Source organism: Sturnira hondurensis, unplaced genomic scaffold (assembly GCF_014824575.4).
Source record: "Sturnira hondurensis isolate 20B ecotype Veracruz unplaced genomic scaffold, ASM1482457v3 Scaffold0021209, whole genome shotgun sequence".
NCBI lineage: Eukaryota > Metazoa > Chordata > Mammalia > Chiroptera > Phyllostomidae > Sturnira > Sturnira hondurensis.
In genome coordinates, this window is record NW_028093840.1 from 696,839 (window position 1) to 721,335 (window position 24,497).

General features: G+C 32.8%; 1 protein-coding gene across 1 annotated transcript in view; it reads right to left on the bottom strand.

The window, feature by feature from the left end:
- The window catches only part of LOC118977063 (gamma-1-syntrophin-like), a 263,268-nt gene that overhangs the window by 131,065 nt on the left and 107,706 nt on the right, over positions 1–24,497 (bottom strand). Inside the window, exon 7 of the mRNA XM_037031825.1 lies at positions 4,354–4,456. Coding sequence (XP_036887720.1) covers positions 4,354–4,456 — 103 coding nt within the window. The remainder of the gene's footprint in view (positions 1–4,353; positions 4,457–24,497) is intronic.

The window sequence follows — 24,497 nt, forward strand, 5'->3', positions numbered from 1 at the left end:
TTATAATAATATAAAAACATGAAATCCTTAAAATAAATTTAATGCAAGACTTGCAAGACTTCCCCACTGAAAACACTAAAATATTGATGAAAATTTTATATATATATATGTATATGTGCGTGTGTGTATATATATATATATATATATATATATATATATATATATATATAAAGGTACATTATGTTCATAGATTGAAATGTTTATATTTGTTAGGGAATTAATTATTCAAATTGTCTATAAATTCAATATACTCCCATTCAAAATAATAATAGCTTTTACTTTAACAGAACTTGACAAGCTATGTCTAAAATGTATGCAGTAATGTAAAGGATTTAGAACAACCAAATGATCTGGATAAACTGCCCTTGTGGAGGAATTCATCCTAGGTGACCTTTTACAGACTTTACAGGAGTACCACAGAGATACTGTGGTTGCAGTTTTGGACCACCACAGTAAAGTAGTGCATTTGAGTTATGTTTACACTACTATAGTCTATTAAGTGTGCAATAGCATTGTGTCTAAAAAACACTTTAGTTAAAAGAAAATTTTAATGTTTAAAAATGCTAACCATCATCTGAGCTTTTAACGGGTTGTAATCCTTTTGCTGGTAGAGGGTATTGCCTTAATATTGATAGCGGGTGACTTATCAGCGGGTGGTGGATGCTGAAGTTTGGAACTGCAATGGCAAATTCTTGAAATACGATGATGATGAAGTACCTGCTTCATTTGACTTTTCCTTAAAAATTCCTTGGCAGCTTGCAGTGTTGTTTGATAGCATTTACCCACAGTAAAACTTCTTTAAAAACTGGAGCCAATCTTCACAAACACTGCTAGTGCTTTATACACTGTTACGTAGTATTCTAAATCTTGTATTGCCATTTAACAATATTCATAGTGTCTTCACGGTAGACTCTATCTCAAGAAACCACTTTCTTTGATCACCCAAAAGAAGCACAACTTCATCTAGTAAAGTTTTATCACGAGACTGTAGCAATTCAGTCACATCTTCAGGCTCCATTTCTAGTTGTAGTTCTTTTGCTATTTCCACCACATCTGCACTTACTTCCTCCTCTAAAGTCTTGAATCCTGAAAAGTTACCGTGAGGGTAGAAATCAGCTTCTTCAAAATTCCTGTTGATGTTGATAGTCTGTTCTCATTAACCATGAATGTCTTTCAAGGCATCCAGAGTGGTGAATCCTCTTCACAAGGTTTTCAATTTACTTTTTCAAGATCCATCAGAGTAATCACTATTTCTGGAAGTGATACCTTTATGAAATGTATTTTTTAAGTAACAAAGTCAAATTTATTCCTGAAACATGAGCTACACAATGGGTGTTGTGTTAACAAGCATGAAAACAACCTTAATACCATTGTACATCTCCATCAGAGCTCTTTAGTAATCAGATGCATTGTCAATGAGCAGTGATATTTTTAAAGAAATCTTACTTTCTATGTAGTAGTTGTCAACAGTAGGATTAAAATATTTGGTAAATGATGTAGTAAACAGATGTGCTGTTATGCAGGCATTGTTGTTCCATTAATTATACTAATTCAGAGCAGATTCAGTACAATTTTTAAGGTCCCTAATTGTAAATGAGCTTGGGCTTCAAATATAGATACCAGCTGTACTAACTTCTAACAAGAGAGTCAGCATGTCATTTGAAGTTTTGAACCAGACATTGATTTTTCTTCTCTACTCATGAAAAGTTTTAGTAGACATTGTCTTCTGGCATAAGGTTGTTTTATCTACATTGACAGACTATTGTTCATCATAACTACCTTCGTTAATTATCTGCTAGATTTCCTTGATAACTTGCAGATTTACCCTGCACTTTTAGTGTGTGGAGAGAACTTCTTAAACCTCAGGAGTTAGTCTCTGCTACTTTCAAACATTTCCCTCTCTAGATTCTTCACATCTCTTAGTCATAGAGTAGAAGAAAACTAGAGGCTTCCTCCGGATTAGATTTTGGCTTACGGAAATGTCGTGGCTGCTTTGATCTTCTATGCAGATCACTAAAATGTTCTTTATATAAACAGTGATGCTGTTTCCCATCTTGTCCTTTGGATGGTCAATGGAGTACACTTTTAATTTTCTTCAAGAACTTCCTTTGCATTCACAGCTTGGCTGTTTGGCACAAGAAGTCTAACTTTCAACCTACCTTGGCTTTCAACATGCCTTTCTCACTAAGCTTAGTCATCTCTAGCTTTTGATTTAAAATGAGAGATATGTGACTATTCTTTTCTCTTGCACGTTTACAGGCTACTTTAACTAGTTTAATTTTAGTTTTGTGTCTCAGGGACTAAGAGGGTTGAGAAGAGAGAAAGAGGTTAGGGAATGGCTAGTTGGATAGAGTGGTAAGAACAACATTGATCAACTGTTTGCCATTTTATGTGGGCACAATTTGTGGTGCTACAAAACAAATGCAATAGTAACTTAAAAGATAACTGATCATTTATCACCATAATAAATAGATTCAAAATATTGTGAAAATGACCAAAATGTGACACAGAGAAAGGAAGTGAGCAAGTGCTGTTGGAGAAATGGGGCCGGTAGACTTGTTTCACACAGGGTTACTATAAAACTTCAGTTTGTAAAAAATGCAGTATCTTCAAAGCACAGTAAAGTGAAGCATGATAAAATATGCATGCTTATATAATGTTTCAGTAATCATCAGTGTGGTTTTGTTGAAAGAACAGATGAATAAATTAATGAAATGAGAAAATGATTCCTTAATTCATGATTTCTACTTCAGACAATTAAAAATTAATGTAAGATGAGTTATAAAAGTCAATTGCTCTAAAGCTGATAGGAAAAATATAAGAAAACAACTTTTTGATCTTGGGTTAGGCAATTATTTTTCGTAGAAGATAGATAAAATAATTAGCATATACAGCAAAAATGACCAAAATATGGTAAATTAGACATTATCAAAATTAAAAACTGCAAATCTAAGACAACTTTATGTAAAAAATATAGTTATGCACAGATGGAGCAAAAATGTAAAAAAAGAAAAAAGAAAATGTAACACATATAGCTGACAAAGGGTTATATACATATTATATTTTTAAACTCCTGCGGTGAAGTATAAAAAGACATGACAATAGAAAAATGGGCAAAAATATTGAGCAGACATATTACAAAATAAGATATGCAAATAGACAATAAAATATACAAATGCCATATGACAAGGAACTAATCATCATTAGTCATCTGAAAAATACAAATTAAAACTACAAAGAGAGCACTACACATCAATATAATGGTGAAAGATATTCCACCATCAAATATTGGAATAAATATACCCAACAAGAACTCTCATACATTGCTGGAGTAGGAAGTGAGAGGCCTTGAAATATATGCTTGTTTTAGAAATATTCCCGGTAGTTTGTTAACACGTTACTTATACAACTATTCTATGACTCAGCAGTTCTACTTCTAGACACTTACAATTGTTAGAAAATTGTAAGACTTTCAATGCCTGCACAAGAATGTTCATAGCAGTTAAATGTACAATAGCAAAATACTGGAAACAACTCTGTTGTTTATAAATAAATAATGCATTATGAAGCTTTAATATATTCATATAATGGAATATTACACAGCAAAATAAATGAACAAACCATTGAAATATATAACAAGCACTTGCACATAATAGAAGAAGCCAGACACAAAAGAGTAAACACAGTAACATTCCATTCTATACAGTTTAAAAAAGGATCAGAGTGGAAAATGGGGACAACTGTAGTTGAACAATAAAAAACAAACTTTAAAGAGAAATAAACATAATATATGATGACAAGATATACAGCCAATGATTGTTTCTGGTGATGTTATTTACTGGGAAAAGGCACATGAGACCAATTCTGTGGTTTAAAGGATGTGGAGTAAGCAAATGTGTGTTCGTTAGAACTGTTTCAACTATTTGTTTAAGGCCTTTGCAATTAATTGCATGCAAATTATGCCTCAGTTAAAAATATATTCTTCTTTGATAGTGTGCACATGATAGAGAAATTTTTAAGGAGCTCTTATGAAAATTAATACATGTCCACATATACTGGTGCTTCCTTCAACCTCACGACTTCATCCAGGCAGCTTAAGTAGCCAAGTCAGTGTCTATAAGCTCCTTCAATAAAAGATTTGAAAATAACAGTAAATGTAATGAATTCATTCTGCAATAAAAATAACATCTGTTCTCTTTACATAAGAATTAATAAAATAATTTGTGACAAAAATGTTTGTGTTCAGGCAGAAATCCAAATTTTAAAAAGAGTAACTAATTAATGTCAGGAAATGATATTTAAAAAGTAAATGCAACAATGTGAGCATTTTACCTATGCTTCATAAATGCTTACATGCACAGTCGTCATTCAGTGGGAGTTTGAGGAACGCAGGTGCTCTTTTTAAAAAAGACACTGTTAGCGTCACTTCTTCTCCAGCATTCCGAAGAACTTGAACCTAAAATTAAAAAGCATAAATAGTACCATATCAGTACATTCACAAAGTTTTTATAGTTGCAAAACCTTGGAATGCTTTGTTGTCTTTTCCACCTTTGATTTTTTCCCTAATGGCCAAAGAAATTTTATGAAAGACAGTGGAATAGATTATCTAACACTGCAGAAATGAGGCCATCAGTGCTCTTCCTCTTTCTAACACTCTGTGGTGCCCTGTTCACACACAACATCATCCGCTTCCATTCACATTTATTGAGGTTTTCTTGAGTTTATATCTATTTTAGGCAAATATGAAGGATTACAGAGTTTACAGAAAAAATGTAATGCTGAAATCACTATATTTATTAATTTAATAAATATTTATTGGGCATATATTGTGCAATATTTAGAGATAAACAAATAAATGACCCTGCAGATGTTGTCCTGAGTGCTAATTTTATTTAAATAAAATCACCTGAATTTATTCCAACCTTCTGCAAAAAATAGATATTATTTTTTCCATTACACCATTGAATGTTTTGTTTTTCTTCCCCTGAAAGCTTAGAATAAGAATGAAAACTATTACTGTCAATAAGTAGAAACATTTTCCAAATCACAGATTTACTAGGTCTCAATCTACCTGTTGAAATAATGGCTATTTCTCAAAAGAAATATTCTAAAAGAGGCATAAAAATATTAAAAATATATAAAAGCTGAAAATGTATTTAAAGCAAAAATATCTGGAAGAGACACATTTATACCTTAAAAAGTCTTACACAAACTAAGAGAAAAACTAAGATAATTAGAGAAGTAGCAGTTAATAGAAAGAGGAACATGATGACATAAATCAGGTTAAAAAAATGATCAACTTCAAGTTATTAAAGAATTGTCTATCAGGCCCTGGCTGGTGTGTCTCAGTGGACTGAGTGCCAGTCTCCAAGCCAAAGGGTTGCTGGTTCAAATCCCAGTCAGGGCACATGCCTGAGTTGCAGACCAGTTCCCCTGTAGGGGGTGTGTGAGAGGCAACCATGCATTGATGATTCTCTCTCTTTCTCCCTCCCTTCCCCTCACTCTAAAAATAAAAAATATATATTTTTAAAAGAATTGGCTGTCAAAACAATTTACAATAACTTTTGGTTACAAGAAGATGGCATAGATTCACCTTTCCTTGTCCCACCTCCCCCCGCCCAATAAGTACAGCTGTAAACAATGGGGGGAAATGCCAGAGACACCCAACAAAACTTTGAAGGACATAATAAAAATAGACTTCATTGGGGACCCCAGGACTAGAGAAACAGGACAGAGGAAGGATATTTTAAAGGCTTCTACCCAATAGAGGGAGCAACTACCCACTGCCAGACAAAACATCCCTTTATCTTAGTGGCACTAGGGAGCTAAATGCTTAGTGGAACTCTTCCTACCTCCTCAAATAGCACCAACAGAGCATAGTAGGAGCCCTAGGGACACAAGGTAAGTCAATCAGATCAAACTATCAACAAAGATCCTCTAGGAACTATACTGGCAATGAAACCACAGCCATAGACACAGAAGTAGGTTAGTACATGAGTGGTAAAGGGGTGAATCCCTATTAAAAAGAAAAAAATATTCTTAAATAAGAGCCAGAGCCTCTTAACATAAGCAAAATGACCAGGATACAATAAAATAACACGGCACTTTGAAAACCAGAAAGTCATTTGAATGAGAAATCATTTGAAATTTGAATGAGGAAAGATTATACCAACTAGATGAATCACATAGTAAAATTATCTGAAAAGAATATAAAGCCACTTTAATAAAAATATTTCAACAGAAAATACAACTTCTCTTTTGAACCAAATAAAAAATTGCAAAAATTTCAGAAAGAAATAGACAATTTTGAATGACCAAATAAAAATTAAAGAATTAAAAATGCAATAACATAAATTTTAATAAACCTGCTAAACTGGTTCATTAAAAAAATGTAGAGGATAGAATCCGTAAACTTGAGCACAGAACAATAGAATTAGCCCAATCTAAAAATCAGAAGATGTAGGCACATATGCATAAAAGGCAATATATTTCATCACCTTAAAGTAGAATAAAGGTTTTAAAATTAAATATATAATTAATGAATATATGCAAAAAAGCCTTTGATAAAATTTATTTGATAAAACTCATAGAAAACTGACTATAAAAATGAGTATCCATATTATAAAGAATATATATATAAATTTTAACATTATTAATGAAAAATTCTTAAAATATATTTTTTCTCAGATCAAAAATGAAGCAAGAATATCCACTATTTTCTACATTAAAAAAATCTTTCTTTGGGTATTACTTCAATGAGGCAAAAAGGTAATAGAATGTATAATTATTAAAAGAAGTAATTAAACCATTACTATTTGGAACATAGAAAATCTTTAGTCTATAAGTATTATTACATGATGTGTTAATAGTTAATAAGTTAATATTAATAAGTTAATAAGTAAGTTCAGTAAGGAGTAATATAGATATAAAGTTAATATACAAAAATAAATTGGTTTTGATTTCATATCAATAAATGAATATAATCTTAATTTAATTTAATTTTATTATTTTTTAAAATTATTTAATTATTTTTCAAGTACAGTTTTCTGTCTATTACTCCCATCCCATCCTACTCCCCAATCCTCCCCCCTCCCTCCCATTTCCACCCTTCTTAGTTGTTGTCCATGTATGCTTTATATTTGTTCCTCTAAATCCTAATTTTAGATAAATGGAAAAATATGCAATATCATGGATTGCTAGACATCATATTCTGAAAATATCAAATCTCTCCTACTTTTTTATAGACAATCCCATTCAAAGTCTTACTTTTTTAATTCAGTTTTTGTCTTAATATGGACTTATGAATGTAGCTTATATTTTATACTGNTTTCTTTGGGTATTACTTCAATGAGGCAAAAAGGTAATACAATGTATAATTATTAAAAGAAGTAATTAAACGATTACTATTTGGAACATAGAAAATCTTTAATCTATAAGTATTATTACATGATGTGTTAATAGTTAATAAGTTAATATTAATAAGTTAATAAGTAAGTTTAGTAAGGAATAATATAGATATAAAGTTAATATACAAAAATAAATTGGTTTTGATTTCATATCAATAAATGAATATAATCTTAATTTAATTTTATTTTATTATTTTTTAAAATTATTTAATTATTTTTCAAGTACAGTTTTCTGTCTATTACTCCCATCCCATCCTACTCCCCAATCCTCCCCCCTCCCTCCCATTTCCACCCTTCTTAGTTGTTGTCCATGTATGCTTTATATTTGTTCCTCTAAATCCTAATTTTAGATAAATGGAAAAATATGCAATATCATGGATTGCTAGACATCATATTCTGAAAATATCAAATCTCTCCTACTTTTTTATAGACAATCCCATTCAAAGCCTTACTTTTTTTAATTCAGTTTTTGTCTTAATATGGACTTATGAATGTAAGCTTATATTTTATACTGACATTTAATATTGATATTATCATTATTATATACTGCATTGGAAGTTTATGACTCAGTGAAATGTACAGAGCAGTAGAATGCAGTAAAAACTTATATTTTAGAGTTAGTACACAATAGCTGTTTATATAGAGTTAAAATAAAGAAACAATAGTATGAACATTCTAAGTGTAAACATGAAAATAAATTAGACATGTGTAAATTAAATGTAGTTGCCTCAGAAATAGACAGTGGGCACTTACTTTGAATTCAAAACTTTACATTTGCACTTCAATTTTGAACTTTTGTTCAAATGTAAATGAGAAAAGTAAAAACTTCAAAAAAATTACAAAATCTCAACCTCAAGAGATAACTAACTTCCTTCCTTCCTTTCTTCCTTCTTATCTTTTTTCTTTCTTATTTTTTGATTTAATCTTTATTATATTTTTCATTAACATTTAGTTCCATTATACCTGCCTCCCCCCAGAAATTACCACCCTATTGTCCATGTCCATGAGTCCTCTTTCCTTTTTTGCTCACTCCCTCCATTGTTTACAATAAAAGATCAATTATGAATATCTTTCTATCACAATTTCAATCTTCAGTAGACCTTTTTTTCAATTAATGCAATAATATATATATTTTCAGTGAACAGGACAGAGATAATGTGTTTTAATTTTTTCAGGTTTCCTACTATGCTTTGAATGCATATTTCATACAGCTGGTACTCTTAGGTCAGAAATTATAGACTCTGCATTATGAATAATGATAAATGTCAAGTTCCTGTAAAATCAGATATCTGCACCCATATATCCAATTTTCTTTTTCATTTTCATTCACATTTTATAATGTAAGTCAAATGCTATGCATTTTCATCAGATAATTTATTAATACAGTCATTGCCTTGGATGAGTATATGAACAAAGGGAGAGAAATTGGCAAATGTTGGAAATCAGAAAGAACAAAAAATGACATGGAATTAAAATAGATTTTTACAAATTTACTTTATTAAACCATGACACATCTAACAACTCAGTTCATGAACTAAATATTCTTAAATTCTATTTTTCAGTTAAAAAGGAAACTTCATAAACTCATTATGTAATTTTTGTCTTTTTTTTTCCTTCCACCCAGAGGCCATTCTACATGAGATTTTAAGAAGAATTTAACTGTCCATCAGTACTTTGGCATATAGTCAAGAATATTCATAGTTGAGGATTGTTTTGTATTTTCATTTTTTCTCTGTGTTTTAAATGCATAGTTTTAAATTTCTCCCTGGGAAACTGTAATTATATACATACACATATACATATATATACACACATATGCATACCAATGTGTGTGTGTGTGTGTATTTTTTCCCCTCCGGGTCTTCAACATTCAGGATTACAGAGAAATCTGAGTGGCAGGGTTAGGGAGTTTACTGCCTGTTCTATAATCTGAATACAGGGGTATACATTTACACCCAAGAATTACACACGGAGCCGTAGTGGCTAAGCTCTCAGGGCAGGAGACAGGGACTTCTAAAGTGATAAACTTTTGAATAATCATTATTGATTTTGGACAGTAAATCAAGTGTAATAGCAGAAATTTTCTAAGCAAAAACAGGATATATAATTATATCACTATTTGAAATAAAATATAAAACAGAATTAAGAGAAAGCAAAGAAAAAGAAAAAAAGAATTTGAGAAAATTTAGATATGTCCTCTCCCGTCTTGAAATGCTACCACGAGTGATCGAGAATAGTGTCAAAAAAGCTACAAATAGGTGGAATAAGGGAAAGGACTTGAGTTTATTATGAGCATACAGATCAAGAAAGGTCATAGGACATTACTGAGGATGCATTTTAGGCATCCATTGATTTTGTCATCTTCTCTGCTTTTTTTTTTTTTAATATTTTATTTATTTATTTTTAGAGGGGAAGGGAAGGAGAGAGGAAGAGAAACATCAATGTATGGTTGCTTCTGTGCATCCCCTGCTGGGAACTGGCCCCTGCCGGGAATTGGGGAATTGGCCTGTAACCCAGGCATGTGCCCTGACTGGGAATCGAACCACCATCGTCTGGTTCACAGGCCCGTGCTCAATCCACTGAGCTACACCAGCCAGGGCCCTGCTTTTTAATTTTATAAAAAACATGGCATACAAATAAAGAAAAACAATAATATATTTGCTGTAGGCACTGCTAGTATAAATTTTGAATTGTTTCAAGTTGAGGCATCAAAACAAAACCATTATCATATGAATTTTAAAAAGCTACTAAAATTTCAATATTTATGAATTTCTAAATATTCAGCTCAAATAGTTGTATATTCATTCCCCAGCCAGGGCAACATATGGAAAACAACTGATTGATGTTCTCTCTCATATTGATATTTCTCTCTTTCTCTCTCTGTCTTTGTATCTATTTAACTACCCATCATCTATCTATTTTTTTGCTCCTTTCCTCTATCCCTAAAATCAATAAAATATATCCTTGGGTGAGGATTAAAATGAGAAGAAGAAAGGTTGACTGAATAATAAATTTTTACTATAATAATCAGTGTAAAACAATAGTAATGTATAGTACATATCAGGATGGGGAAGAACCACTTACTTTAGTGAAACAAGAATGTTGAAAAACTTGATTGGAATTAATTAAAATATTTAAAGCTATAACTAAAAATAATTCTATGAATTTCAAAGGCCCCACTAAAAATTTTTATGAAATAAAATGAGTGAAAACCACATCACAGATGAGTTGAGCTTTAACTCAACAAGCAGGATATTTTTTTAGCCAATTGACATGATAATAAAAAAAATTCCTCCATCTGTTTTAATTTCATAATGGTTTCCTTAGTGATTCAAACAATATTTTACTTGGTTTTAACTTTTAGTGAATTCTTAAAGATATTATTCCAGCAGAAAATTATTGATATTTACAATATAAATGTTATTAAATCAAATGAAAATGAAAATTAATATAAGAAATTAGATAAATAGTCCTTCGATAGAGGATTAGATAAAGAATATGTGGTACATATACACAGTGGAATACTACTCAGTCATAAGATAAAACACTGTCATTTGTGAACACATGGATGGACCTTGAGAATATTCTGTGAGATGAAATAAGTCAGTAGGAAAAAGCCAAGAACTGTATGATTTCACTCATATGTGGTATATAAAACTGCAAGTCACAGACACAGGCAACAGCATGATGGTTACCAGAGGAAAGGAGGTGGGGGTATAGAAAAGATTAAAGGGAGACAGATATATGGTGACAGAAAATGATGTGACTTTGAGTGGTGGACACTCAATGCAATATGCAGATCATGTATTGTATAAATGTATACCTGTTTTCAATAAATGTCACTTGAATAAATTTAATTAAAAATAATGTGAAAAAATAAAAATTAAAAATATGGTTTCTAGATGAATCTAAAAAAGAAGTTTTACATTTTTCCTAAAAAAGGACACCATCAACAAAATGAAAAGGCAGCCTACTAAGTGGGAGAAAATATTTTCCAATGATATATCTGATAAAAGGTTAATATTTAAAAATTTATAAAGAACTTATAAAACTGAACACCAAAAAATTCCATTAATAATTGGGAAAAGATCCAAAAAGACACATTTCAGAAGAGGTCATATCAGTGGCCAATAGTCATAGGAAATATACTCAACATCATTAATCAACAGAGAAATGCAAATTAAAACCACAATTAAATACCATCTCACATCTGTCAGAATGGTTGTCATCAATAAATCAAGTACTGGTAAGGATGTGGGGAAAAGGGAACCCTTTTGCAATGTTGGTGGGAATGTAGATTGGTGTGCCCAGTGTGGGAAGCAGCGTGGAGGTAACTCAAAGAGTTAAAAATGGAATTGCCTTATGATTCAGTGATTCTACTTCTGGGAATATACCCAAAGAAACTCAAAACACTAATTTGAACAAATATATGCACCCCTATGTTAATTGCATCATTACTTAAAACAGCCAATATTTGAAAGCAGCCCCAGTGCCCATCAGTAGATTAGTGGATATAAAAGTATGGTACATTTACACACAGAATACTACTCAGCTGTAAAGAAGAAGGAAGGAAAGGAAGAAGGAGGAGGAGGAAGAGGAGAAGGAAGAGAAGGAAAAGAAGGAGGAGGAAAAGGAGAAAGAGAAGAATCTTACCCTCTGAGATATCAATGGACCTGGAGAACATTATATGAAATGAATAAGCCAGTCAGAGAAAGACAAGTCCCATATGAGTTCACTCATATGTGAAATCTAACAAACAAAATAAACTAACAAACAAAATAGAAACAGACTCATATAGAGAGAACAGGTTGGCATCAGTCAGAGGGGAAGTGTGTTACTGAGCTAAATAGAAAAGGAGAAGGGATTTAGCCAACGACAACAAGTCCTCATAGATACAGACAACAGTATGGAGACTATCAGAGGGAAAGTAGGGTAGGAAAGGTCAAAGAGGGTAGAAAGGGGATAAATGATGATGGAAGGAGACTTGACTTGAGTGGTAAACACACATTACAATATACTTGTACAGATAATGTATTATAGAGTTTTGCAGTCAAAACTTATGTAACTGATGTCACCCCAATACATTAAGTAAAAATAAAAATACAATGTGTTTGAAAAATTTAAATAAAAAAAAGAATCCTGGCCAAGTAGCTCAGTTTGTTGAGAGCCATCCTGATACACTAAGGTTTGGGGTTTGATCCCCAGTCAAAGCACATGGAAGAATAGGCAATGAATGCATAAATGTGTGAAATAACATATACTCTCTCTGTCTCTCTCTCCCTCACCCTCTCTCACTCTCTCTCTCACCCTCTCCCTTCCTCTCTGTTTCTAAAATTAAAACAAAACAAAACAAACAAAAACTAGAGCACGATGGTAAAAGATAGCTATATCATAGCAGGGATTCTACCTAGCCTGTCTTGAATGTCACTATTATTCTTAATTAACCTATCTATACACATGAATGGTTCTTTAAACACTACACTTTCAAAGATGACAATGACATAAAATGCAACATTGTTAAAATATTTTAACAATAATTTAATATGAAAATATTTTCTCTAGTGAATATTAGACCACTAATTATTCATTAGGCTAATAAATAATTATGATTTATTAATTTGCTTTTACTAAAAGTTTTTCATTTAGTTGCGTGTTTAATGATCCATGTTTATATAAATGAACAATGTATCACTATGTGGTACAAGTTACAATGTAGCCTTAGCTTTATAAAATAAAGCATATGAAGTAAACAGCACAAAATTTACTACCTTTTGTTTTAAACATAATAATTTGAAAATATTTAAAATTACAGTATCTTGCTCAATTGCAACAGCTAGTATATGCTTGTGGGGACCTCCCAAAATGGATTATCTTCTGTGGGGGTGGAGGGTGCTCATAGGATACAGGATTTCCCCACCAGGTGAGTGTTCTATGAATCCATCTGTATCAGTGTTCCACTGGCATTGTTGTGAGAGGCTGTGCTTGGCTTCAGTGACTTTTTTGAAGACTCATTTAAGGCATTTTTCCATTTCATGATGGGTATCTACAGTGCACCCGCCCACACTATGTTGAGTGTTGGGCAGATTTGACCACAAACAACATAAGCCTTTTGTCCTACCCTACTTATTCACCTGATTTCATCCTGATAAACTTTTTGTTTTGTTTGTTTCCCCAGATGAAAAATGTCCTCAAAGAGAAACATTTTGCCAATATGGAAGAAGTAAAATAAACAGCAGAGGCACTGAAAGACATCAAAATCAATGAGTTCAAAAAGTTCTGAGCAATGGACAAAAAAGTCCATTGATGGACTATATTGCACCAAACGGAGAGTACTTTGAAGGTGACTGAAGTTTAAATGTGTAAGAATAACACTACTTTTTATAAATGAATTCTGGGGGTTTTTTTTGGCCACCCTTCATAATAGATTGGCTAGTAAAGCTATCTGTATAAAGGGACTCTTCACTCTTTCCAGTGGGCCATTTTCCAGAAAGCCCATTGACTCTTAATTAACAAATTTTTAATACATATTTTAAAAGCATATTTGACTCTCATAGAAATTTTAAGATGATAATCACCACCTCTTATGTTCCAGCTACATATATTTGAATATGTATGTATGTATGAAACAGCTACACAGTATCACCTCCCTGCCCACATTCCAAGAGGGAGATAGAAGATCGAGCCCACTCAGGTGCCAGAAAACAAGTTGAAATGGAGTAGGTATTTTCTGTTTAAATTGGTAAAACTGAATATGTGTAAGTTACTTATGCATATTTTCTTCTATTGATCAATGAGTATAGAGTTCAAATCAATGTAAAAACATTCAAGTCTTTGCCATATTCAAAATGCCATATTATATAACATAGAATGTGCAGTGTTGAAATGAAAATAATAAAGCCCTTCAGCTCCAGAAACTGCTTAATAAGTGAGAAAACAAATGCTCACAATAAATCAATACACTAAAAAAGAAAAAAATATATAAGGAAGGTTTGAAAAAGTAAACAGTATATGTCAATTCCTCAGACACAAATTTAGTCAGCATAATAGATGTCACAGTATTTTTTTCTAGCCAATGTGTTAATAATACTGATATCATTAGTGTTGCACACTGTTTTTATTGCTTACTGTGATGAGAAACAAACACAAACAAAACCTTCACAATGTGAAGTTCTCAGCAGTGTTGCCAGCAGTATCTACAGTTCCCTCATTGGTCACACTTTAGAAATCATCATTGACTTTGTCAAATGAGCAAGGTTCAATGAACACACCAAATGCAATCAAATGTTGACTGAGGCCCTAGTCAGATTTTCATGTTTGAATGGCCCCCTATTTGACTTCAATGGTGAAAATTATGTCTATAAAATGAGTCATTACACATTAATAAGGCACATTTACTTCAAATATTGGGAGAAAAGAGAAAAATATATTTTACAGGCTGAAAATATTCTTTTTAAGGTCTATTTTATTCTCATTCTAGAGAAAAGGGAAGGCAGAGAGAGAAACATCAGTGTGAGAGGAAAATACAGATCTTACACACATACACACCACAACTAGGGACAGTCTGCCACCTGGGCATGTGCCCTGACCAAGAATTGAACTGGCAAGCTTTCAGTTAAGGAACAATGCTCCAACCAACTGAGTCATACAGGCCAGAGCCAAGCTGAAAATATTGTACCAGATTTTTTATACACAGTTATGATATATTTGAGGCAGGATAATGCAGTACAGAGCATCTCTATATTTATCTTGGAAAATCTGGAGTGTTTAAATAGCCTCATATGGACAATATTATTTTTATTACTTCAAGATATTTTCTTTTTATTTTCTTTTTTATTGTTATTCTATTACGGTTGTTCCAATTTTCCACCACTGATAATATTTGGGTTTTTAAAAACATTTTTTTATTTATTTTTAGAGAGAGGGGATTGAAAGGAGAAAGAAAGGGAGAGAAACATCAATGTGTGGTTGTCTCTTACACATCCCTACTGGGGACCTAGCCCCCAACCCACATATGTGCCCTGGCTGGGAATCAAACCAGTGAACCTATACTCAATCCACTGAGAAAACCAGCCAGGGCCCCGACTGATAACATTTTGTATAATCAAATTTGACTGAAATAACATGCACATGTTTATTATAAATTTATGATATCACAAGGCACAGCTACATGGGTGTCTAATTTGTAAACAGTAGAACTTTTGTAGGAAGGAAAATAATAAAACTTTTTCTCATTTTTTAGAATTCTGTATAAAATTATCTCATATAAAAGAAATTGTCAAGATCTGAAAAACAAACATCATCCCACTAGATTTGCAGCTGCAGCGAACCGTTACTAAATATCTGTTATGGCATATTATCACATGTTTACCCAACATAGACCGAAGAATTAAATATTTTGGAATGGCTGGTACTATTTCCTGCACATACTGTCATTTTAGCCTACTGCGTGAGTCATTTAGTTACATTATTCTGAATGTAAAGGCCATCCTCTGTGACACTCATTGAGCACAGTATAAATACTCTGATACCATTAGCATCGCTGTTGGGGCCACCAGATAAGAGCATTTCCATGGTAACTGAAGTTTGCACAGGGGAAAACAGTAGTTTCTTTGCGAGTCTGGTAATTTCAAACTCTTGGAAATAGATATGTATGTCTCAAATACAATATACTAAATGAGTAGGAAGAAAATAGTTTGCCTTAGATGTTGCTTAATACACAAAGAAAAATTATGTCTCTTCCATTTCTTCATAATGACTTCAAATTACAGTCTTCGGAGAAATCTATCATGCAGAGAAACATTGGAGAGGTGACAATTGTACAAGCCATAAAATATTTATAAAATTATACATGATGCATGTACTTCATGAGTACATGTACTTTATTTGGAAGCCATTCCCCACCTTACTTTTATGGAAATTACTGAAAACACAGTGTATAAAAATGACTGTTAGCAAAACGTAAACTTACTGTCTTTCTGTTTTGTCTTTTTAAAGTCCTCTCTAGTCTACTTTTCTATTTCTACTTGAACAAAATTTCTAAGGACACTCCTGTGACCTGGTATCTGAATGACAAAACAAACAAACAGACAAACAAAAATCACTCTTTGGGAAAGCTGTCTGCTCATGCACTTGGCTCCAGGCTCAGACTTCATTCTCACCCCTACTCCTCTGAAAACCATGTGTCATCTTAACCCAAAGGAATTTCCAGGAAAGGGGTGACCATATCAATGACAATATATTAAAAGTAGTTCTGGACCAGTCTCTTTTTATAGCTTCCATAGTAAAACTGCACTTTGTCAGAGGACATCTAAAGTCATATGTATCTTTTGCTACCTCACAGCAATAGTGTAGTGACAAGGGAATTTACCCTTTCTTTAAATGAGTAGAAGTAAATTCAGGCCATCTATAGGCTATTTACTTGAGAGCTAATATTGAAATGGTTTATGTTCAGATAGAAATTTTAGAAGAATGTGTTGCTTTAGGATATGTGAACTTAAAGATAATACTTTCAAATAAAACAGTGTAGGAGAAAACCACCGATTGTAATTTTCACAAACATTTCATTTGAAGAGCAGGTGATAAGTAAGTGAGACTAGGGAAGTTGGGGTCCCTGTCCAGTTAGAGTTTGAAAGACACTGGACTCATATGTCTTTGAAATTCCCTTAGCGTCATTTTACTTGCCTTAGTTATATTTGAATTGATGAGTATAATGAGTTAATATTTGATAATATTAAGAGAAGGAAAAAAAAGCTTTACTTCCAAATTTATTATTGCTGTCTCCATAGCAACCGGAGGCAGCAATACCTCCAGACAGCGATGCTTCACAGCTACAATTTAGTGAGAGAAAGAGTTAGCTTGGAAAAGACATGTTGACAGATTGATGGGGCAACAATGTGTCAGATCACTGGACTGGGAAATCGCTACAACCTGACTCTGTTCCCACCTTAGCTTCATAAACTGAGCCTCAATAAAGATGTCTCAAACACAAAACATGGATGTCTGAAAATCTGGGGCCAGCACTGTTTCTGTTCACTGCTAGAACTGACCGTCTCACTTCATTACAGTGAAGAAATTACAAAGTTATTTAATAACAACAAATACTGCATTATAAAGGAAACTGGTAACAGTAACAATGTTACTTTTTGATATTGCTTTCTGGAAGAAACTGAATAGAAATTCTCAGACCAAACTCAAATGGGCATTACTAGGAGATATATAACCTTATTTCAATTATTGATAAGGAACAATATCAGAGAAATGTTATGATTTTTGTCATAAGTCCAGAGCAACAAAGCAGAAAACAAAGTGTAGTCCTCTTATCCATTATTTATTTATAATCTTTTTCAATTTAGAAAAATAGTCAAGTTTTTAAATTTCATTTGACATGATCATAGTTAATTGTTAGCAAATAAGCATAATGCTTTAGATTCTTTGAATATGTGGAACATGATTAATTAATTACAGGGAGAGAGTGTAAAAACGTAAAAATATCAAAATAAAGCACATATTACATATTGTGCTTTATTATCACAATACCTTATGTTGTATGCTACATATAAAACCTCGTATAACATGCTGTGTATATGTTATACTTGTATGACTGCTATCACTGTTGTTTTGCAGGTGCTTTCATCTTAAATACAAGCTCTATGGGGAAAAATAACCTCTAGTATCCAAAGGAAGGATAGATTCCTAATGTACATAGCGTTCTTTTGACTTGATCCAAAAGAAGGCTATTTACATTATATATTCAATACATATTTATTAATAAGTGTGATAATTATGGCTCTGTGCCTCTGACATAGTATTTGAGTTACATTACTTTAAAAATACTCATACTCTCATTTTCACAACTTGTAATTATTTTGATTAAGTATTTTACATTATTAAATATGAGCTGATTTGTGTTGTGAAAGTAAAAATACTTTACTAACCACTAGTAGATAATACAAAATATTTTATATCTTATCAAAATATAATTTTGTAAAAAATATAGAACATTCTTTTACAAGACCTTCAACATCAAGTCAGTGTGAAGTAAAAACTTTAGAGATTATAAATATAATATGGATGCTTTATGTTAACATTTTCATGATGAAAAAATACACCTCATCTAATTACTTTAGTGTTAACTATCAATTTGTTTCTTTTTATTTTCTTGGATTTTTTATGATGCCATATGTGATTGTTTATGATGCCATATGTGAATTCATATGAGAAGCTGCCCAGGTACAAATCCAACTAATGTAATAGATTTAGGCATATTTTTGTCCTGAATATTTTTAAGATATCTCAAGTCAGTGAGCTGAAAGTGGTTGCATCCATTTCAAAGGCAACTGCACTCATTTACCAAAGGCTGGGCCTGAAGTTACATTTGTTCATGTTGAAAAAGACCTCAAAGAAGAAAAATTTGATGATATTAGCCAAAGCTAACTTTAGGCTCCAGAATCAGAGTGAGTAAAAATGTGTGTAAGGTGAAGGTAGGTAGAAGGGAAGAGAGTGACTTACTAAAGAAGGTTATGTGGAAAGGGTTATGATACTAAGTTTTATGAGTCAAAGAAAATAGCATTACAGTGATATCCCAAGATATTTGACATATACTTCTAGCCAGATGTGTTCTTTTCTTAGTTAGGGGCTTACTCTTTTATGGTGTCCATAGCTAATAATTAGTCTATTTTTATAGTCTCTTCTCATTCAATTTATCTTTCTTATCAACAAACATTTACTGAGCTTCTACAATGAAAATTGCAACAACATTCATTAAGAGCCCATTCATTAAGAAAACTTGAAATAGAAATAAGTATTTGTGACTGTCAAGGTCTAGTTAATAGAAACTTTTGAATTAATCTTTCTTGTATTTTTCCTTTACCATTTAGTCCCCTTATAACCCACTCCCCCCAAATCACCATATTGTTGTCCATGTCCATGAGTCATTTTTCCTATTTCCTCAATAGCTCTACTCCCCATCCCACTCCACATTTTTCTGTCATCTGCTCTCCATCTAAGTGTCTGCCCTCATTTTCCTTGTTAGTTCAATATGTTCCTTAGATTCCACATATGAGTGAAATCACATGGTATTTGTCTTTCTCTGACTGGCTTATTTCATTTAGCACAATGTTCTCCAGGTCCATCCATACTCTCACAAAGAGTAAAATTTGCTTCTTTGATATGGCCAAGTACTATTCCATTGTGTAAATACACTACAGTTATTTTATCCACTTATCTATTGATGGACACTTGGACTACTTCCGTATATTGGTGATTGTAAATAACACTTCAATGAACGTAAGGGTACTTATGTTTTTTGTTTTTTTTTTCTCAAATTAGTGTTTTGAGTTCCTCTGGATATATTCACAGAAGTGATTTAGTTGGATCAAAAGGAAGATCCCCTTTTAATTTATTGAGTTATCTCCATACTTTTTCCCACAGTGGTTAAAACAATCTGCATTCCCACCAACAATGCAAAAGCATTCCCCTTTGTCCAGATCCTCACCAGCACTTGTTTGTTGATCTATTGATGATAGCCATTGTAACATGTGAGATGATATTGCACTGTGATTTTAATTTGCATTTCTCTAATGAATAGTGACACTGAGCATCTTTTCATATGTCTAATGGCCAATTGTATGTCCTCTTTGGATAGGTGTCTATTCAGATCCATTGTCCATTTTTTAATTGGGTTATTTGGTTTTCTGGTGTTGAGTTTTGTAAGTACTTTGTAAGTTTTATCCCTTGTCAGATGAATCAGCAAATATGTTCTCCTATTCTATGGGTTGTCTTTCATTTGATTGATTATTTCTTTTGCTGTGAAAAAACTTTTTAGTCTGATGTAGTTCCATTTGATTACTTTTGTTTCCCTTGCCTGGGGAGATATATAGCATAAAAAAATGCTACAAGTAGTGTCTGAAACTTTGCTGCATTTGGTTTCTTCTAGGACTTTTACAGTGTCAGGTCTAACATTTAAGTCTTTCATCCATTTCAGATTTATTCTTGTGTGTGGCATAAGAAGGTGGTCTAGTTTTATTATTCTGCACATGTCTTCAATTTACCCAACACCATTTATTGAACAAACTATCGTTAGCCCATTATATGTGCTTGCTTCCTCTAATATTAATTGACTATAAAGATGTGGGTTTATTTCTGCATTCTCTATTCTGTTCCATTGATCTATGCCACTACCATGCTATTTTGATTACTATAACCTTATAGTATAGTTTGATATCAGGTAGAATGATTCCTCCAACTTTATTCTTCTTTTTCAGAACCACTGTTGCTACATGGGGTCTTTTGTGGCTTCATATAAATTTTTGAAATATTTGTTCCAGTTCTGTGCAATATATCATTAAAATCTTGATAGGAATGGTATTGAATCCATAGATTGTTTTGGCTAGTATGGGCATTTTAATGTTGTTTATTCTTCCTATCCATCAACATGGTACTTGCTTCCGCTTATTTGTATTTTCATCAATTTTTTACTTCAGTGTCATAATTTTCTAAGTACAGGTTTTTACCTCCTTGGTTAGGTATTGTATTCTTTTTCTCAATTTCCATTTCTGTTAATTTATTATTGGCATATAAAAATGCAACTGGCCCTGGCTGGTGTAGCTCAGTGGATTGAGTGCAGGCCTGCAAACCACAGGATCACAGTTCGATTCCTGGTCAGGGCACATGCCTGGGTTGCAGGCCAGTTCCCAGGAGGGGATGCATAAGAGGCAACCATACATTGATATTTCTCTCCCTCTCTCCTTCCCTTCCCCTCTAAATATAAATAAAATTTTAAAAAGCGCAACTGATTTCTGGATATTGATTTTGTATCCTGTTACATTGCTGAATTCATTTATCAGTTCTAGTAGTTTCTTGGTGGAATATTTGGGATTCTATATGTACAGTATCATGGCATTTCCAAATAACTCAGTTTTACTTCTTCCTTTTCATTCTGGGTGGCTTTTATTTCTTCTTGTCTGATTACTGTGCAGGGACTTCCAGCAATATTGTGAATAAGAGAGTTGAAAGTGGACATCACTGTCTTGTTCTTGATCTTAAGGGTAACTTGTAGTTTTTGCCCATTAAGTATGATGCAGGCAGCATATTTGCCACATATGCCTTTTACTATGGTATTAGTAAATACTTAGGCATTTCCTTGTATTCCCATTTTGCCAAGAATATTTATCATACATGGGTGCTGGATTTTATCAACTGTCTTTTCTGCATCTATTACTATGATCATGTAGTTTTTATCATTTATTTTGTTTATGAACTGAATCATATTTATTGATTTGCAAATGTTGGAACAACCTTGCATTCCCTGAAAAAAATCCCCCTTGATCATGGTATATCATCTTTTTGGTGTATTGATGTATTCAGTTTGCTAATATTTTGTTGAAGATGTTAGCATGTATGTTCATCAGGGATACCGGCCTATAACTTTCTATCTTTGTTGTGTCTTTATCTAATTTTGGAATTAGGATAATGCTGACCTCATAAAATGAGTTTGGGAGCCTTCCTTCCTTTTGAATTTTATGAAATAATTTTGAGGAGGAGAGGTGGTAGTTCTTCTCAGTATGTTTGTTAAAATTCACCTGTGAAACCATCTGGTCCAGGGCTTTTGTTTGCTGGGACTTTTTTTGATTACTACTTCAATTTCACTAGGTGTAACCTGTCTATTCAGATTCTCTAATTCTTGATTTAGTTTTGGAAGATTGTGTATTTCTAGGAATTTATCCATTTCATTAACATGTCCAGTTTCTTGGCATATAGTTGTTTTTAATATTACCTAATAATCCTTTGTATTTCTTTGTTGTCAGTTATTTCTCATCTTTCATGTCTGATTATTTGGGTCATTTCTCTTTTTCCTCATCAGTATGGTTAAAAGTTTGTTAATCTTCTATGTCTTTTCAAAGAAACAGCTCTTCGATTCATTGATCTTTTCTATCATTTTTTAAGACTTTAAGTTATTTATTTCTGCTCTGATCTTTTTATTTCCTTCCTTCTGCTTACTTTGGGCTTTGTTCTTTTCCAAGTTCCTTTAAGTATAAAGTTAGAGTGTTTATTTGACCTTGTTCTCACTTCTTTGAGATAGGCCTATAATGAAATGAATTTTCCTCTTAGGATTGCTTTCCCACTATCCCACAGATTTTGAATTGTTGCCTCATTTTCACTTGTTTCAATGTATCTTTTGATTTCTTCCTTGATCTTGTTATTGACCCATTCATTGTTTATAACATGTTATTTACCTTCCATGTGTGCATTTTTCTGTGTTCTACATGTGATTGATTTCTAGTTTCATAGCATTGTGGTCAGATAAAGTGCTTGATATAATTTCAATCTTTATAAATGTATTGGGACTTGTTTAGTGTCCTAACATGTGGTCTATCCTAGTAAACATTCCATGTGCACTTGAAAAGTATGTTTATTCTGCTGCTTTGGGGTGAAATGCTCTGAAGATATCAATTAAATTTATTTGATCCAGTGTGTCATTTAAAGTTGCTGTCTCCCTGTTGATTTTCTGCCTGGACAATCTATCCATTGAAGTCAATGGGTTGTAAAAATCCCCGACTATGACTGTATTTTTTTTATTTCACACTCTATGTCCATCAAGATTTGCTTCATGTATTTAGGTGCTCCTATGAATATATAAATGTTTACTAGGATGATATCTTCTTGTTGGATTCTTCCCTTTATCATTAAGTAGTGTCCTTTCTTGTCTCTTACTATAGCTTTAGTTTTAAAGTCTATTTTGTTGGACATAATTATTTTTATCTCAGATTCTTTTTCTTTTCCATTTGAATGAAATATCTTTTTTCATCCCTTTACTTTTAATCTGTGTGTATCTTTCGATCTGAAATAGATCTTTGGAAGCAGCATATATACGGGTCTTATTTTCTGATCCATTCAGCTGCCCTATGTCATTTGGTTGGAGCATTTAAGCCATTTACATTTAAGGTGATTACTGGTAGGTACATATGTAAAGAGTACAAATTTTATTGTTATATTGTTTTCCTTTGGGTTTTTTCTTTTCTTTTTTTTCTTTCTTTCTTTCCCCCTTCTTTTCTTAAGGCAAACCTTTTAACATTTGTTGCAATACTGGTTTGGTGTTAACAAACTTCTTTAGCTTTTTCTTGTCTGGGAACCTCCTTATTTCTCCTTCAATTTTATGTGATAACTTTGCTGGATAAAATAGTCTTGGTTGTAGGTCCTTGTTTTTCATCACCTTGAATATTTCATACCACTCCTTTTTGGCCTGTGTGTTTCTGTTGAGTAATTGGATGTCAGTCTCTTTGTTGCTCCCTTGTAGGTGGCTACCTGCTTTTCTCTTGTGACTTTTGGATTCTTGCCTTGTCATTTTAATTATGATGTGTCTCGGTGTGGGTCTCTTTAGGCTTGATGTGTTTGGGACTCTCCAAACTTTCTGGACTTGTATGTCTTTTTCCTTTACCAGATTAGGGAGGTTTTTGGTAATTATTTTTTCAAATATATTCTCAATACCCTACTCACTCTCTTCACCTTCTGGTATCCTCATGCTGCGGATATTGTTATGCTTCATGTTGCCTAAAATGTTTCTTAACTTCTCTGTACTTCTTTTGTTGCTGCTCTGCCTATGCTTTTTTTCTACCTTGTTTTCCAAATCACTGATTTGATCCTTTGTTACATCTAACCTACTGTTTATTCCTTCTAGTGTTTTAGTTTCAGTGAATTCAGATATTGCATTCTTTATTTCTTTTTTAAAATTTTTTTTTAAGATTTTATTTATTTATTTATCTTTGGAGGGGAAGGGGAGAGGGAGAGAAACATCAATGTATGGTTGCCTTTCATGCGTCCCCTGCTGGGAGTTGGCCTGCAGGGAACTGGCCTGCAACCCAGGCATGTGCCCTGACTGGGAATCGAACCGTGATCCTCTGGTTCGCAGGCCTGTGCTCAATCCACTGAGCTACACCAGCCAGGGCGCATTCTTTATTTCTGACTAGTCCTTTTTTATGGTTTCTATGTTTTGTTTTCATTCTGTTGAGTATCCTTATAATCATTACTCTAAACTATCTGATAAATCGATTGCTACCCAGCTTTTCTTCTGAAGAATTCTCCTGTTTTTTCATT